A 17,993-nucleotide genomic window follows, 5' to 3' on the forward strand; every position below is an offset into this window, starting at 1 on the left:
GTGTGCAGTGAGGGGGTTAATATAGATATAGTGTGCACTCAGGGCAGTGAGGGGTTAATATAGTGTGCACTCCGGGCAGTGAGGGGTTATTATAGATTTAATTTGCACTCAGGTCAGTGAGGGGTTATTATAGATATAGTGTGCACTCAGGGCAGTGAGGAGGTTAATATAGATATAGTGTGCACTCCGGGCAGTGAGGGGTTATTATAGATTTAATTTGCACTCAGGGAAGTGAGGAGGTTAATATAGATATAGTGTGCACTCAGGGCAGTGAGGAGGTTAATATAGATATAGTGTGCACTCAGGGCAGTGAGGAGGTTAATATAGATATAGTGTGCACTCAGGGCAGTGAGGAGGTTAATATAGATATAGTGTGCACTCAGGGCAGTGAGGGGTTAATATAGTGTGCACTCAGGGCAGTGAGGGGTTACTATAGTGTGCACTCAGGGCAGTGAGGGGTTAATATAGTGTGCACTCAGGGCAATGAGGGGGTTAATATAGTGTGCACTCAGGGCAGTGAGGGGGTTAATATAGATATAGTGTGCACTCAGGGCAGTGAGGGGTTATTATAGATTTAGTTTGCACTCAGGGCAGTGAGGGGTTAATATAGACATAGTGTGCACTCAGGGCAGTGAGGGGTTAATATAGTGTGCACTCAGGGCAGTGAGGGGGTTAAAATAGATATAGTATGCACTCAGGGGTTAATATAGACATAGTGTGCACTCAGGGCAGTGAGTGGTTAATATAGTGTGCAGTGAGGGGGTTAATATAGATATAGTGGGCACTCGGGGCAGTGAGGGGTTAATATAGTGTGCACTCGGGGCAGTGAGGGGTTAATATAGTGTGCACTCCGGGCAGTGAGGGGTTATTATAGATTTAATTTGCACTCAGGGCAGTGAGGGGTTATTATAGATATAGTGTGCACTCAGGGCAGTGAGGGGTTAATATAGATATAGTGTGCACTCAGGGCAGTGAGGGGTTAATATAGATATAGTGTGCACTCCGGGCAGTGAGGGGTTAATATAGATATAGTGTGCACTCAGGGCAGTGAGGGGGTTAATACAGATATAGTGTGCACTCCGGGCAGTGAGGGGTTAATATAGATATAGTGTGCACTCAGGGAAGTGAGGGGTTAATATAGATATAGTGTGCACTCAGGGCAGTGAGGGGGTTAATACAGATATAGTGTGCACTCCGGGCAGTGAGGGGGTTAATATAGATATAGTGTGCACTCAGGGCAGTGAGGGGTTAATATAAATATAGTGTGCACTCAGGGCAGTGAGGGGTTAATATAGTGTGCACTCAGGGCAGTGAGGGGGTTAATATAGATATAGTATGCACTCAGGGCAGTGAGGGGTTAATATAGATATAGTGTGCACTCAGGGCAGTGAGGGGGTTAATATAGATATAGTGTGCACTCAGGGCAGTGAGGGGTTAATATAGATATAGTGTGCACTCAGGGCAGTGAGGGGGTTAATATAGATATAGTGTGCACTCAGGGCAGTGAGGGGTTATTATAGATCCATTCCTCTTCCCGTACAGGGAGTGTCTCTCAGTCCTCACTCCCACTGCTGGCTTCCTGGTCTAAGACTCTGCAGCAACTCTGACAGCAGGTAGGTGCCCCCAGTACACCGCTCCCTGCCCCTCTATAAACAACACATGGTGTCACATGATTCCCAGCTCTAACAGTGTGCCCCCCCCCCCCCCCCCTTATATACCCCTTATAGTGTATACTGCTGGCTTTATATCCCCCTTTATAGAGTATACTGCTGGCTTTATATCCCCCTTATAGAGTATACTGCTGGCTTTATATCCCCCTTATAGAGTATACTGCTGGCTTTATATCCCCCTCATAGAGTATACTGATGGCTTTATATCCCCTTTATGGAGTATACTGCATTGCCCTCATAGTGTGTAACAAATGATATTCCTCTATCTATACAGTATCTATCTATCTATCTATCTATCTATCTATCTATCTATTCTATCCGTTTATTGCTCCTGAGATCTCAGAAAATCCATCTCTAGATGCAGGTGTCCCGTGATCAAGGTGTCTGTCTGCAGGTGTCCCCCAGTTCAGGTGTCTGTCTGCAGGTGTCCCCGGTCGGTGCAGGTGTCCCCCAGTTAAGGTGTCTGCAGGTGTCCCCGGTCGGTGCAGGTGTCCCCGGTCGGTGCAGGTGTCCCCTATTTAAGGTGTCTGCAGGTGTCCCCGGTCGGTGCAGGTGTCCCCCAGTTAAGGTGTCTGTCTGCAGGTGTCCCCCAGTTCAGGTGTCTGTCTGCAGGTGTCCCCGGTCGGTGCAGGTGTCCCCCAGTTTAGGTTTCTGCAGGTGTCCCCGGTCGGTGCAGGTGTCCTCGATCCGGTGCTATTTACCTGCAGAGCCCCACCTTACCTCCCTGTCACATACAGTAAGCAGAGGACAGTACTAAGTGACTCAGCTCTCCTAGTACTCCGTCACACTGTCCACATGGCAGAGTCCATCTCTAGATGCAGGTGTTCCAGGGTCAATATGTCTGTCTGCAGGTGTCCCCCAGTTTAGGTTTATGCAGGTGTCCCCCAGTTTAGGTTTATGCAGGTGTCCCCCAGTTTTGGTTTATGCAGGTGTCCCCCAGTTTAGGTTTATGCAGGTGTCCCAATCAGTGCAGGTGTCCCCCACTTTAGGTTTATGCAGGTGTCCCCAATCAGTGCAGTTGTCCCCCAGTTTAGGTTTCTGCAGGTGTCCCCCCAGTTTAGGTTTCTGCAGGTGTCCCCGGTCGGTGCAGGTGTCCCCCAGTTCAGGTGTCTGTCTGCAGGTGTCCCCGGTTGGTGCAGTTGTCCCCCAGTTAAGGTGTCTGCAGGTGTCCCCAATCAGTGCAGTTGTCCCCCAGTTTAGGTTTCTGCAGGTGTCCCCAGTCAGTGCAGGTGTCCCCCAGTTTAGGTGTCTGCAGGTGTCCCCCAGTTTAGGTTTATGCAGGTGTCCCCAATCAGTGCAGGTGTCCCCCAGTTTAGGTTTCTGCAGGTGTCCCCAGTCAGTGCAGGTGTCCCCCAGTTCAGGTGTCTGTCTGCAGGTGTCCCCGGTCGGTGCAGGTGTCCTTGATCCGGTGCTATTTACCTGCAGTGCCCCACCTTACCTCCTTGTCACATACAGTAAGCAGAGGACAGTACTAAGTGACTCAGCTCTCCTAGTACTCCGTCACACTGTCCCCACACCAGTCCCAGCACTGTCTCTATACTGTACGGCCTGTATAGCACCTGCGCTGCCTGCCGCTCACACTGTGCCAAACTGCAAACAGTACCAGGGGATCCCCTTAATAAAAGGGGCAACTCGCCAGCAGTCCTGATTTTTAATGGGGCGGCTCAATAATATATATTGTTTATCTTAGTAAATATTATGCCATCTCCACAGGAAGATAAATCCAAATATTTCCAGTGTGCATGGTACAAGGCGCCACTAAGAATAATATTAAGGGGGGCTTTTGTGTATTTTAATAACTATATAGAAAAGAAAACCCGTTTCACTCATATTTTGCAACGACAAAAACAAACTATTTTGTCTTCTGAGTTTTTTACCAACGTGTGACTTTTCGGAAATTCAAAGTAAACGTTTTATATTTTAATCTAAAACATCCAAACTGAAAATCAAACCGAATTTTTGTAAATTTTGGCATTATTACTGTGGAGCTCTGTTATACACTCAGACACATTACTGGGAGTATTATTACTGTGGAGCTCTGTTATACACTCAGACACATTACTGGGAGTATTATTGCTGTGGAGCTCTGTTATACACCCAGACACATTACTGGGAGTATTATTGCTGTGGAGTTCTGTTATACACTCAGACACATTACTGGGAGTATTATTGCAGGGGAGCTCTATTATACACCCAGACACATTACTGGGAGTATTATTGCTGTGGAGCTCTGTTATACCCTCAGACACATTACTGGGAGTATTATTACTGTGGAGCTCTGTTATACACTCAGACACATTACTGGGAGTATTATTACTGTGGAGCTCTGTTATACACTCAGACACATTACTGGGAGTATTATTGCTGTGGAGCTCTGTTATACACCCAGACACATTACTGGGAGTATTATTGCTGTGGAGTTCTGTTATACACTCAGACACATTACTGGGAGTATTATTGCAGGGGAGCTCTATTATACACTCAGACACATTACTGGGAGTATTATTGCAGGGGAGCTATGTTATACACCCAGACACATTACTGGGAGTATTATTGCTGTGGAACTCTGTTATACACTCAGACACATTACTGGGAGTATTATTGCTGTGCGGCTCTGTTATACACTCAGACACATTACTGGGAGTATTATTGCAGGGGAGCTCTATTATACACTCAGACACATTACTGGGAGTATTATTGCTGTGGAGCTCTGTTATACACCCAGACACATTACTGGGAGTATTATTGCTGTGGAGTTCTGTTATACACTCAGACACATTACTGGGAGTATTATTGCTGTGGAGTTCTGTTATACACTCAGACACATTACTGGGAGTATTATTGCTGTGGAGCTCTGTTATACACTCAGACACATTACTGGGAGTATTATTGCTGTGGAGCTCTGTTATACACTCAGACACATTACTGGGAGTATTATTGCTGTGGAGCTCTGTTATACACTCAGACACATTACTGGAAGTATTATTGCTGTGGAGCTCTGTTATACACCCAGACACATTACTGGGAGTATTATTACTGTGGGGCTCTGTTATACACTCAGACACATTACTGGGAGTATTATTGCTGTGAAGCTCTGTTATACACTCAGACACATTACTGGGAGTATTATTGCTGTGGAGCTCTGTTATACACTCAGACACATTACTGGGAGTATTATTGCTGTGGAGCTCTGTTATACACTCAGACACATTACTGGGAATATTATTGCTGTGGAGCTCTGTTATACACTCATACACATTACTGGGAGTATTATTGCTGTGGAGCTCTGTTATACACTCATACACATTACTGGGAGTATTATTGCTGTGGAGCTCTGTTATACACTCAGACACATTACTGGGAATATTATTGCTGTGGAGCTCTGTTATACACTCAGACACATTACTGGGAGTATTATTGCTGTGGAGCTCTGTTACTGGGAGTATTATTGCTGTGGAGCTCTGTTACTGGGAGTATTATTGCTGTGGAGCTCTGTTACTGGGAGTATTATTGCTGTGGAGCTCTGTTACTGGGAGTATTATTGCTGTGGAGCTCTGTTATACACTCGGTGAGAAAAGGGGAGCAGAGGGAATTGGGCACAAAAGATGGACTGTCGTTCCTAAATAGGGACAGCTGGGAGGTTTGTGGTTAGACTACAAAGACTTACAATCCACATAGCGGGAGCTGTATAGTGTAGTAGGTTGTATGTATATAGGAAGAAGAAAAAATGAAATGCACTTACAATATGTAGAGCTATCCGTAAGCTCTACTTCAAAGTGCCTGAGCAATATGATCCCCACCTGGGGATATGGTGTGGGTCTCTTGGTCTAATGACGGATCTTTATAAAATCTAAGCAGGACAGTTTAGTATGTAGATTATCACAGGTATGGATAATATTTTATATAGCGATACTCACATTTTATGGAGCCTGTGGAAGTTTTTTTTCTCAGCCCCCACAGTGTAGGTGGTATAATCCCCACCAAGGGATATAATGTTCAGATGTCAGGAACAAAGCAGGGTGGTCCAGGGAAGATTCAAAATATACTACCGGTACTTTATTAGAAATCTATAAAGGATACAAGAAATGAAGTCACACTAACGTGTTTTGCCTTATAATCATCAATAAGACGAAACGCGTTGGTGTGACTTTTACTGTATTTTTTGTATCTTTTTAAAAGAGATTTTTATCATGCCATTACAAATCACACAAACCGTACATGTACAGAGCATATTATTACCAGCTGTGTCCCACCGTCAAAAATGATGTGAATATCGGCAGCAATGACGTCATAATTATGTAAAACTCCTACAAATTCCCCGAAGTGCAAACACAATACTTATACAGCAATCTCCAGTCGATATTCTATAATAGGATTGAGCATTAAGGACTAGGATAGAAACATTGAATTAATTGTGTCCCTTTACTGCAGTCTTGTCATCCTCCTGTTAATAGGATTGCTGTAACTGTAGCACATTGTATCTAAATACATTATAACTGAAAGGGTTCCATCATCCCATTGTTTGAAATGTACTGTTGTTTTTTTGTTTTGTTTTTTCCCTCTCCAGTTCTCCTTTCCTTATGCCCATTGTATTTTCATGATTATACGCTTCCCATGGCCATCTGACTTCATTAATATTTCATATCTGTTCAATACCTGGGTGCGGCCATCTTGTTCTCCTCTGTCCATGGTGCCTGCAGTCTGCATTCTTTTTTTGAGTGATGGATTGTGGGTAGATTTGGCTTGGGAATCGTCCAAGAACATTGATCACACGCCTCATTAGACACTGTATTTCCTTCTGTAATCTATCTATAACTAAGGTGAATTCCATAATAAATAGAAAAAGGGGAAATAACCAGACCCCAAAATAGATTTTATTTAAAAAAAAAAGCCTGCAATGATGTCGTGTCACTTTGTAGGTTTTAAGTCTGTAACTGTGGATACATTCTATCTGAACCAATAATGGGTCGCCCAATGTAGAAATAATTCTTAGATCTCTCCCACCTACGGGAAAACCCGTTTTTTGTGTTACTTTTGTTTTGTATTGACCTTTTTAATTGATTGATTTATTTTCAGCAGGGCCCTCAGCCCCTCTGTTTCTGTGCGTCCAACTTGTCTGGTTAAAACTACATGTCTGTTAGACCACTTATTGTACAGCGCTACGGAATTTGTTGGCGCTATATAATAATAATAATAATAATAATAATTTTATTTTATTTATTTTTAACATTTTTTAATGTAATGTATTTATTTTATTTGTTTGCGGGGGATATGTAGTTACCCTAAAGGGATAATAAAATGATGGAAAGTGATCTGGCTGTCCAGTAGGAGTGAAATCTGTGTCACCCTGTTCTCTCCAGACTGTCCCTTTAAATGTCAGGTGTCTAAAAGAGGAGATATGAAAGTTGACGTGGCGGGTTGGGGGACTCTGCTAAGCTCTGTTATTTTATCTTTCAGTTCTCCTGTTCTGTCAGATTTCTAACCCGGCAACATGAGTGAGGAATCGATCATTCGCATCCCCCCCTATCATTATATACATGTTCTGGACCAGAATAGTAACATCTCCCGGGTGGAAACTGGACCCAAGACCTACATCCGACAGGACAATGAACGGTGAGCCACTAATCATCGGTTTATTACATTGACCAATCTTAATGAATTATTTAATTTTTTTTATATATAAATGAGGAGCCATCTTGGGTCAGACTCTGTTATCTGACCAAACGCTGCTCCACCTTACTGGCAGAGCAATCACAGCAGCGGGTTAGGCTGCACGGGCAGATAATCACCAAAAATCAATACACATCATTTAAAAAATATATATACATAAATTTTGGTCCGTGCCCTCTTCTTCTACTGGCCGGTCATACGTGTCTTTTTTGGAATTAAATCTTGTCTTGTTTACCTGTCGTACAGCGCTGAGTAATATGTTGGTGCTATATAAAGAATCGCTATTGTAATTTCATTAAATGGAATAAAGTTTTTAAAAAAACGAGAAGTGAAAATTTTGATGAATTGTCATTTAATGTTCTGCAGGGAGCGTTAGTGCCAGGTGCTAGGTTTGCACTGTGCGATGCTCTGCAGGGAGTGTTGGTGCCAGGTTCTAGGTTTGCACTGTGCTAGTTCTATGGTAATGGATATTCATATCTAGCGAGGTTATACTCAGTAAGGTAGGGTTGTGTTGTATGTAATGTGATACTCAGCAGGCAGGGCTGGGACGTTCTAGGTGTACATATAGTGATGCTCTGCAGGGACCGGCTAACCGTGTAATTATCTAGGTGTGTGCGGCCGGTTCTAGGCGTCTGATGTCATGCATAGCATGATGGTTATTTAGTGTCATGCTCTGTATATTGATGTCATGCTCTGGTTCTGTGTGTTTTGTACAGGTGGGGATTACATGAGGTTCTAGGTGTCAGTTGATGCCTTGCAGGAAGGGGTATTTAGTGTGTGAGGGGCTCTATATTGATGTCATGCAGGTAGTTATCTCTGTTAAACTGTGCAATGTTCTGCAGGGTTTTGTTCCACCCCCAGCGCATGATCATGGTGCCTCCGCGTCATTACTGTGTGATCCAGAACCCTGTTTTAAAAGACGCAGGACGCACTGTGCAGTTTGATACTGTTGGACAAGCGAAACTGCGCCACGGTGACCAGGAGATCCGACTGGCGCAGGATCCATTCCCGCTGTTTCCAGGAGAGGAGCTGCAGCAGGTTCGTACAGCGATATCGGTGTGACCCCATAATGTGTGTTATGGGGTCATTTTTTTTTCTTCACTTTTAGGGAATAACCCTCATCTTTCTGTGTTCCCGTATTATTTTCCATTCTGGATCTAGAACAGTTTTAGTCTCTTTTTAATGGTAATCATAGTGCTGTAAGTTCCATAAGAACTCCTTTTTAGGGGTTAATGGGTTAAGTCTCTCTTTTATTAGTACAAAGATTTGGTGTGTTGTGTTTTTTTTTTTTGTTTTTTTTTTCTGCAGGTAGTTTGCATTTTATTTGACTTTAAGTTACTCTGTATTCATGTTTCTCTTGTTTGTTTGTTTGGTTTTCCCTTGTCTGTGTAACACATCTCCTTCTCCTGCTGGGACTGGCCTCAGGGGATCACCCCACTCACCATAGTGCTCGCCAACACAGCTCTGCACCTGAAAGCTCTGCTAGATCTGGAGGATGACAATGAGAAGTTTGTGGCTGGGGATGAGTGGCTCTTTGAGGGGCCAGGTGAGTTGGTTTAGGGTCTGTTTGAGGGGCCAGGTGAGCAGGTTTAGGGTCTGTTTGAAGGACCAGGTGAGGGGAGGGGCAAGGTGAGCAGGTTTAGGGTCCGTTTGAAGGACCGGGTGAGTGGGTTTAGGGTCCGTTTGAAGGACCGGGTGAGTGGGTTTAGGGTCTGTTTGAAGGACTGGGTGAGCGAGTTTAGGGTCTGTTTGAAGGACCAGGTAGGGCAGTGGTTCTTAAACCAGTCCTCAAGGTACCCCTACCAGTCCATGATTTAGGAATTACGCAGTTGTTTTATTTATTTATATTTGAAAAAGAAAACAAAAAACACACCTTAGATGCTGGGTAATCCCTAAATCCTGGACTGGTAAGGGTACCTTGAGGGACTGGTTTGGGAACCACTGGATTAGGGTTTGTCTGAAAAACAGGTGAGCGGGATTAGGGTCTCTCTGCAGGACTGAGTGAGTGGAATCCGGTTGAGTTGTGGTATTTGAAGGAATAGGTTGAGGGCCTTTGTAAAATATCAAAAGGTGTGGGCTTAGGGAATGTGGCAAGTGCTTAGTTTGAAGGGTCAATTAGGTGGGAATTGTTGGATCTGAAGGACAGGTGAGTGGGTTTAGGGGTATTTGAAGGACAGGTGGGATTAATAACACTCTAAATGCAGTTTGTCTCTTAACGTGTGACAGTAGTGATTTTTGGCATGAGTGGGTTTACCCTGGCCTTGTGATTTGGCAGGTACCTATATTCCCCGGAAGGAGGTGGAGGTGGTGCAGACAATACAAGCCACAGTAATTAGACATAACCAAGCTATCCGTCTGCGTGCCCGCAAGGAGTGCTTGGATCGTGAGGGCCAGGCAAGAGTCACAGGTGAGTCCCTTTATGTCTCTGCTGGTCTCTAAAAGTCCCCATCCTGTCCTTGCTAGTCTTTCTGAGGACTTGTAATTCCGTTATTTAATTTCCATTCTCTCTCGATTTTTAGTTAATCTGTCTATCTGTACAGTAATATCCCTAGATGTCCCTCGTTCCCTTTCTGTCCCTGGCCCTCACTGATTCTAGCTGTCTACATCACAGGTGAGGAGTGGCTGGTGAAGAAAGTGGGCGCCTACCTGCCTGGCGTGTTCGAGGAAGTGGTGGACATTGTGGATGCCTTTGTACTTACAGACAAGGTAAATCCCAAGTTCTGATAATCACCCACACAGTGCAATATCTTTGTATATCCCTATCATGGCCGGCTTCGAGGTCTCTGAAAGCCCATGGTGTCTGGCTTCTAGATCCCTGTTACTTCAAGATTTGTGTACCCTATTATGGCCAGCATTTAGAACTGCATGGCACCACGTGAAAACCAACTTCTAGATCGCTGTGACACAGGTAGATGGTTCTCCATGATGATCAGCTTGGTTTTTAATGTAGCTTTATTATGCTGCCACATTCAAAGCGTTGTATGACCGTTATGCCCCTGTCCACACACTGTTCGTGTCCCAGTTCACACATTTGTTGGGTACAGAGCTTTCCTGTGATGATTAGTTTTAATGAATCTATGTTTCTCTCCCTGGTACAGAAAGCTCTGCACATCAGAGCCACCAAGACATTCCGTGATGAGAAGGGCAGTCTCCGACGTACAGGGGAGGAGTGGTTGGTGACCATGGTAGATGCTGAAGCATACATCCCCAATGTGTATGAAGAGGTGGTGGGAGTCGTTGATATCACCACACTGACCAGCCGCCAGTACTGTGTTATCCTGGACCCCTTGGGAGATGATGGGAAGCTACAGCTGGGCCAGAAGAAAGTTGTGAAGGTAATTGGTGTAAGACTGCCGGGTTTATGTGGATTCTGGTCAGAGCATCTAGACTGTCTCCATTGATGATGGGGGTAATACCTCCCTTCACCTGAGGGAAGCTCCTATGTTTGGGGAGGAGAGAGGTGAGAAAGACTCAGCGATACGGAAGGGTCTATAGGAGGGTAGTGACCATAGTCAGTATGTTTACAGTAGAGTGTAATGGAGGAAAAGGTGACCTCTATGATATGAGTGTTCACTCAGTGATAATGGAGGGAAAGGTGACCTCTATGATATGAGTGTTCACTCAGTGATAATGGAGGGAAAGGTGACCTCTATGATATGATATGAGGTACATGTTGTCACGACCACCAGTCTGATATGCTTTCATTGACTTCCTGTAGGGAGAGAAGTCCTTCTTCTTGCAGCCCGGGGAGAGCCTGGAAGCCGGGATCGAGGATGTCTACGTACTGTCTGAGGAGGAAGGACTGGTACTGCGGGCTCTGCAGCCCCTGGAGGAGAAGGATGAGGTGAGCAATGGGAAGAACTGCTTGTAAGGTGCTTACTGTGTTTCTTTGTCTCTTTTTTTGCTGTCACTTTTTATGCCCCTCTGTCTAACCCTTCCCTTTAATTTCTACGTTTCTATATCTGACTTTTACTCTCACTCTTTATCTGTGTATACAATCAGGACGGGAATGAAGTGGAGCATAAACCAGGAGATCGCTGGATGATACGTGGCCCATTAGAGTATGTTCCTCCCGTGGAGGTGGAGGTAATGGTGAGACGGGAATCCATTCCCTTGGATGAGAATGAGGGCATCTATGTGCGAGACATTAAGACCGGAAAGGTAATCCTGGGCTGGAGACTGGTAACTGTGTGAAACGTTACGTGACTAGATAAATTAGATGTTCCATGTGTAGACATTGAATTGTGACACCACCGTAACCTGATGTATGTTCTCCCAGGTGCGTTCCGTGGTGGGACACACCTACATGCTGACACACGATGAGGAGTTGTGGGAGAAGGAGCTGCCAGCCAACGTGGAGACCCTCCTGGCTTCCGGGAAGGACCCTGTTGCTGACAGATCGACACGGCAGACGCAGGTACAGGAAACCGAGCCAAGGAATAAGACGCGTGCTGTCACTTACCGTGTCCCCCACAATGCAGCTGTACAGGTTTATGATTATCGGGAGAAAAAGGCTAGGTAAGTGCTGGCATCTTATTGCATGATAAACGCCTTGATTCACCAGCAGACAGACAGATTTCTCTCCTTCCTTAAGGGTCGTCTTTGGGCCGGAGTTGGTGATTCTTGGCCCCGACGAGCAGTTCACAGTCCTCAGCCTCTCTGGAGGAACGCCTAAGAGGTCAAATGTCATAAAAGCAATCTGCTTGCTTCTTGGCCCTGATTTCTGCACTGACCTCATCAACATCGAGACGGCAGACCATGCGCGATTGCAGATCCAACTGTCCTACAACTGGTGAGAAACTCTGTGCTTGCTCCATGGAATGATGGGTGCTCCTGGGGCTCCCCCAGCTGTTAAAGACTTTGTTTCTTGTAATCGCTATACATGTAAGAAAGCCAGATACATAAAACTGCGGTAGGAAACAATAAGTAATTGTGGAAACCGTTCTGTTCAGCCTTATGTTAACTGATACAGCATTCGGGATTGCTAGCTCCTAAACCGAAGATTCCTTGCTCAGTATCTACAACCTTATCTGATTTAGTTTTCCTTTCCTCAGGCATTTTGAAGTATCTGATAAGAATAATGCAGTGGACGCCTCAAAGATTTTCAGCGTCCCAGATTTTGTGGGAGACGCATGTAAGGCTATTGCATCGAAGATTAGAGGAGCTGTTGCATCAGTACAGTTTGATGACTTCCATAAAGTAAGTGGCGGAGATCTAATTTGCACTCTGTTTTTTGGCTCCTCCTAATGCGTTCTAACATCTTCACATATTATCATGATGTCTTCTAACAGAACTCTAATCGGATCATCTGCTCAGCCGTCTTTGGGTTTGATGATGCTCTGAAGATTCGAAGCTCCTTTAAGTTCCCGCAGAATAATCTGGTGATTACCAGCGTAGACATTCAGTCCGTGGAGCCCGTGGACCAGCGTACGCGCGATGCCCTGCAGAAGAGTGTCCAGTTGGCCATTGAAATAACCACAAACTCCCAGGAAGCCACAGCCAGGTGAGGAGACACAGCTCGCACAGATTAGTTGTGGAACGAGTGTGAGACACCCCAAGTTACCATAATCACTAGAAATGGATAGCTAGTCAGTAGGTTAACAGCTCGGGGAATGACAAGATGGAGTCTGTCAGGGGTAAGGCCAGGGGAACCAAGTGTGGTCCGTTGTTACAAAGGAGGACCAATGACACCACTATCATTAAGTGTTCTTGCATAGCAAGACCACTTAATGTTATCTCACATATATATTATTCTTATTATAGCCAAATTTGCCACCCTAATGTCAGGGTACCTGAGGCCTCTACCTCTAAGGGAGGTAGAGACTTGGTGGTTTGTCCGTCCAGGCGAGCTGTTTCCTCCGTTCCTCGCGGTTCATCCAGTCACTTAAACACCGGCCGCGAGGAATCCACGTCCTTTTCTAGCAGGACGCTCAATACGTGACGTCATGACGCTATCACGAGCGACCTGTCACTCAAGTGTCCGATATCCAATCGGTACTTGTCAGAGGCGTGCTTACCATCTGGAGCCAGGGTATTTAAGCTTACTTCTCCCTTCAGCTCATTGCCCTGTCGTGGTTCTAGCTTGTCTAGTCACTCAGTGCTCTGGTATTCTAGTTTGCTCTATTTGGTTTTGACTCGGCTTGTTGTACTACCCTGCTTCTCTGTTATCCCTTGACCCGGCTTGCCCCTCGCTTATCTGTCTTCTCGTTCCCTCGACCTCGGCTTGTCTCTGACTATTCTCTATTACTCTCGGTACGTTAGTCCGGCCATTCTAAGGCCCGGTATACGTACCTTTCCACTCTTTGTACTCTGCGTGTTGGATCCCTGTCCCGATCCTGACACCTAACTCCTCCCACAGTTTTTACACTACATAGACAGTAATATACCGAAACGTGCGGATTGTTCCCGATTGGTTTGCTATTACTTTGTGGAACGTTTGGCCGAATGGTTCACGGAATATCGTCGTTCTCGAGGCAAAATGTTCAAAACTAAAGTGGGAGCTGGCAAAAGCTAAAAAATCAGGACATGATTTCTAAACTGCCATTACTCCCTCATTTTTAGGCCCACCTACACAAATTTTATATCAAAACGTTCAGCTATCCCTGCTGCCACTAAAAATGTCCACAGCTAAGCCATAGTCCTAATAGTTTTCACAATATGACCATTTGTTTGCAACTCACGCAGTCCATTGACATTCATTGAAACTCCACTCTAGCCAGCTCAAATTTGAAGGGCAATTTCTAAACTGCGACTGTGCATTCATTTGTAATACTTTATAGACATTTTATGCATCCAAATGTAGGTGTGGGTCTTGTGATTCTCACAATATAAAGCTCTTCGTTATAGGATTTATAGTTTTTAAAATACGACCGTTTGAAGATGGCAACCGCCAAAATACTCTGACCTGTGCCAGGCTGAAGCAGCAAGTGATGTCATAGACAGGGCCTTTTGTACACCTGCTAATGTTTTTATAAATGTATGGTTTAATGTAACTGTGAAGCACTTTGGGCAACAACGTTGCAATTAAATGTGCTATATAAATAAATAATAACAGTTACCCCGCCCACTCCAGTTGTAGACTACTGGTGGAGGCAAGAACACTTCACACAATTTCCCCAGAAATTTTAGCTTTTCTAGATATAGAGTTGGAGGAAACTTTGGGAACCTGCCATGGTCAGTCCATACAGCATTTTCTCTTTAACCATTTCAGACACGAGGCTGAGCGCTTGGAGCAGGAGGCTAAGGGACGTCTGGAGAGGCAGCGGATCACAGACCAGGCAGAGGCCGAAAGGGCTCGGAAAGAACTGCTTGAGCTGGAGGCTCTTAGGTAACACTAAACATTACCTCCAATATTTATTTTAAAATAAATATAATTGTTATTTTTTTGTTCCCTTCACCCTTCTCATTACTTGTTCGTTAATGTTTGTCCCAATCTGCTTTTCCTCATGTGATCCGCAGCACTGCAGTGGAGAGCACAGGCGCTGCCAAGGCAGAGGCTCAGTCCAAGGCTGAGGCTGCGAAGATCGAAGGGGAGGGAGCGGTCCAGCAAGCCAAGCTGCGAGCCCAGGCTCTCGCCATAGAGACGGTAAGTGACGCATTCAATGTTCGAGGCTGACTTTCCTGTGACAGAGCTTTGTGGGTGTAACGTGGATCTGCTTGTGTTACGGGCAGGAAGCAGAGTTGGAGCGTTTGCGCCAAGCACGGGGTGAAGAGCTGCGTTACACTCAGGATAAGAACAAGTTGGAGGTGGAGAAAGCTCAGCAGTTGACAGAGCTGGACATTAAGAAATTCCGCGAGATGACACAAGCCATCGGGGCATCAACTCTCAGGGACATTGCACTGGCTGGACCCGAGTTGCAAGTAAGCCAACCAATCCCCTCCTTTTCTCTTTTTTTTTTTGTTCCGATTACCCCCCCCCCCCCCCCCCCCCCGATTCACTGCTCACCCTCTGTTGCTCTCCCCCCAGGTGCGGCTGTTGCAGGGTCTGGGAATCCAGTCCACTCTGATCACAGACGGATCGACTCCTATTAACCTGTTCACTACCGCACACGGAATGCTTGGACTCAACCCCAAACCAGTCACCGACAAGGAGGCCGAGTAGTGAAGAAAGCGATACACACCATCACTACTGTGCTGCTCAGATACATCTTGTAATGGCAACTGCTGTGTGGAGTTTAGATGGTTACATTAACCCTTACCGTCTGTCCGTGACTCTCTGCTCGCTGTGTTCAGTAACACTTTCCTTGTATGTCTGACAGTCTGTGAATACAGTCTCGCTGTGTGCTGTCAGTCTCTTTAACCTTTTCTCACACTCCCTCTATATGAGCTGACACTTTGTTCTTTACAGAAACTATAATATTTGCAAGAAGCAACAAAGTGGAGACCACATTCAATAAGCATACAACATATGTATACAACCTGGGAATATAACCAGAGTAGAAATATTCTATATAAGAATATGGTAGAATAAACAAAGGTGAAAATCAGGCCTTTCACCCCCTTGGGGTATGTGGTGACCATCTATGGTTTTCTTTATCCATTTCTTTGAAGACATATACTTATCTGAATCTCATATTTGGAGCTACTTTCAAGTTTCATACTTCACATACCCCAAGGGGGTGAAAGGCCTGATTTTCACCTTTGTTTATTCTACCATATTCTTATATAGAATATTTCTACTCTGGTTATATTCCCAGGTTGTATACATATGTTCTATGCTTATTGAATGTGGTCTCCACTTTGTTGCTTCTTGTTTCACTATTTTGGGTGATTAGTGAGGTTCACCTGGGACCCTTTCAATCCAGCAGGTTTATTATCTGTGATTAGTTTGTATACTACTCTGTTTTCACTATAATATTTGCACTCTTACTCTCTTTTATTCTACAATGTAACTTCCTGTGCCTTAACCCAGTAACCGGCATGGCTGGCAGAGAGCCCATTTCACCCCAGAGGTGCCAGGGGGTAGTAGCCCAAAATACAAAATTTTGGGAATTCCAATAAATCTGTTTGACTGTTGCTTTGGCCTGGTTCATGGTTTGTCTATTGCATCTTGTGTTAGAAAATGAAAAGACGTCTGGGAGCTGATACATCTGTAAACCAGTAAATTATCCGAAGTCTGTTTTGCTCATGATATCAAATGAATTCATTACACCAATCATTCCCTAAAACACAAGTTAAACAGGAGAAGCTTCCATAGTGTAGTAAATTTTATTTCAATATAAATAATTCTAATTACGGAATGCTATTGAGATGCAGCAATATACGCACACAGATTGTTGCACTCCTACGCGTTCCGCAGGTGTGCGCTCAGTTTCTTGGGCAGTGGGAGTGAATATTGCTGGAACTGACCTACAGGGTTTAGTTTAGCTGAGTTTACAGCATTTTAGTCTATTCAGCTGGTTTAGTGTTGGCTATTGTTGGGTAACATTTTTATATATATATATTTTTTTTTTTTTAACCTTACTGTTTTGAAGTTTGTTTTCATTATTTTTAACCCCTTAAGGACACTACCGTGTGTGACATGTCATGATTCCCTTTTATTCCAGAAGTTTGGTCCTTAAGGGGTTAATGTATCTGAAATTGCATTACAATTCTGAATTTCATTTTCTTTGCATTTGTTAATATATTTCATAAAACTCAATATATTGTTTAATCGTAAATACATTTTATAATGAATTGAAAGCGAATTGTTGATTTAAAAAATTCTCTCTCATTGACGGTCACAGCACAGCACGTATTTAATATTAATACGACAATTTGGTTTCCAATTCATTAAAATCCAGTATTTGGCATTCCAACAGTGCCACCTAGTGGGGAGGCCATGGGAAACGTCTCATTGTTTGGGGGTTTACATTTTTTTTTATTCCATAACTACAGTACTGTCTGGTATTATATTGAATTTTACTCTTTGGGCAACTCAATGAGTGGGAGGCAATTTCTCCGGGGAAAAAAATAAACCTTTTTTATTTTCAATTATATTATTGTGAGGAATAAAGATAACAACTAAAATAAGACGTACCGGTCCTTATTGGTCGTGCTAGTGCCAAAGACAGATAAATGAAATGTCTGCAAACAGACAGAGTATAAACGAGAGACAGGCCGAGGTCAAGATAACAGACACACAGAAATAAAAAAATAGCAGATAGTCTGCCATTATAAAAGGAAGGATTCCATGTCATATATGATGGCATAGAGATGCACCAAGGAAGAATGGTTGTGCATCAGAAAACAGAAGAGACCTCAGTTGTGTGATCGCACGGCGCCTCAAGGAACAGATATGGTGACAATAATAAAATGTTCTCTTAAAGAGGCAATTGAAGTGCCAAAACTGTGGTTGTGGTGACAAGTCTATGGGTGATTTTTCCCATGTTTTTTTTAAAGTAAAGGAAAATGACATCAGATTAACTTTTAAGTAACTAAAACATAAAAGATTAATAAAGTGACTGAAGGGACGTAGTTGGCTCAGAGAATTAATAGTCAGAAAAAATACTTTGTAAGACTTATAAGTGGTATCAGCCATGGTTAAGGTTCCTCATACCCTTCTGAGATCAAGGAGATTGCTGGACACAAAGTCCTGGTAGAACTCTCCGTCGGCTGCAGGCCACCAGTGGAGTGCACATACTGTGCCCAAAGATCAGACTACTCCTGGCCCCC

General features: G+C 44.2%; 1 protein-coding gene across 1 annotated transcript; it reads left to right on the top strand.

Annotated features, from left to right (window-relative positions):
• The first annotated feature begins 1,526 nt into the window (after positions 1–1,526).
• Positions 1,527–15,714, top strand: MVP (major vault protein). The gene is made up of 17 exons (XM_063430843.1): positions 1,527–1,613; positions 7,128–7,283; positions 8,183–8,378; positions 8,766–8,886; positions 9,616–9,747; positions 9,952–10,046; positions 10,439–10,675; positions 11,059–11,184; positions 11,343–11,501; positions 11,620–11,858; positions 11,935–12,132; positions 12,395–12,539; positions 12,632–12,843; positions 14,551–14,667; positions 14,799–14,925; positions 15,012–15,200; positions 15,307–15,714. Exons 2-17 carry the CDS (start codon positions 7,162–7,164, stop codon positions 15,439–15,441), a joined length of 2,550 nt encoding a protein of 849 aa, XP_063286913.1. The 5' UTR covers positions 1,527–1,613; positions 7,128–7,161; the 3' UTR covers positions 15,442–15,714.
• Positions 15,715–17,993: the final 2,279 nt, after the last annotated feature.

The sequence above is a fragment of the Pelobates fuscus genome, chromosome 8, assembly GCF_036172605.1.
Source record: "Pelobates fuscus isolate aPelFus1 chromosome 8, aPelFus1.pri, whole genome shotgun sequence".
NCBI classification, from domain to species: Eukaryota; Metazoa; Chordata; class Amphibia; order Anura; family Pelobatidae; genus Pelobates; species Pelobates fuscus.

What these genes read in the sequence shown, in the direction of transcription:
- MVP (XM_063430843.1), top strand. Translation starts at nt 7,162, where the DNA reads ATGAGTGAGGAATCGATCATTCGCATCCCCCCCTATCATTATATACAT. An exon ending in ATCCGACAGGACAATGAACG is followed by an intron (nt 7,284 to 8,182) that starts GTGAGCCACTAA and finishes AATGTTCTGCAG; the next exon opens with GGTTTTGTTCCACCCCCAGC. An exon ending in GGGCCAGGCAAGAGTCACAG is followed by an intron (nt 9,748 to 9,951) that starts GTGAGTCCCTTT and finishes TCTACATCACAG; the next exon opens with GTGAGGAGTGGCTGGTGAAG.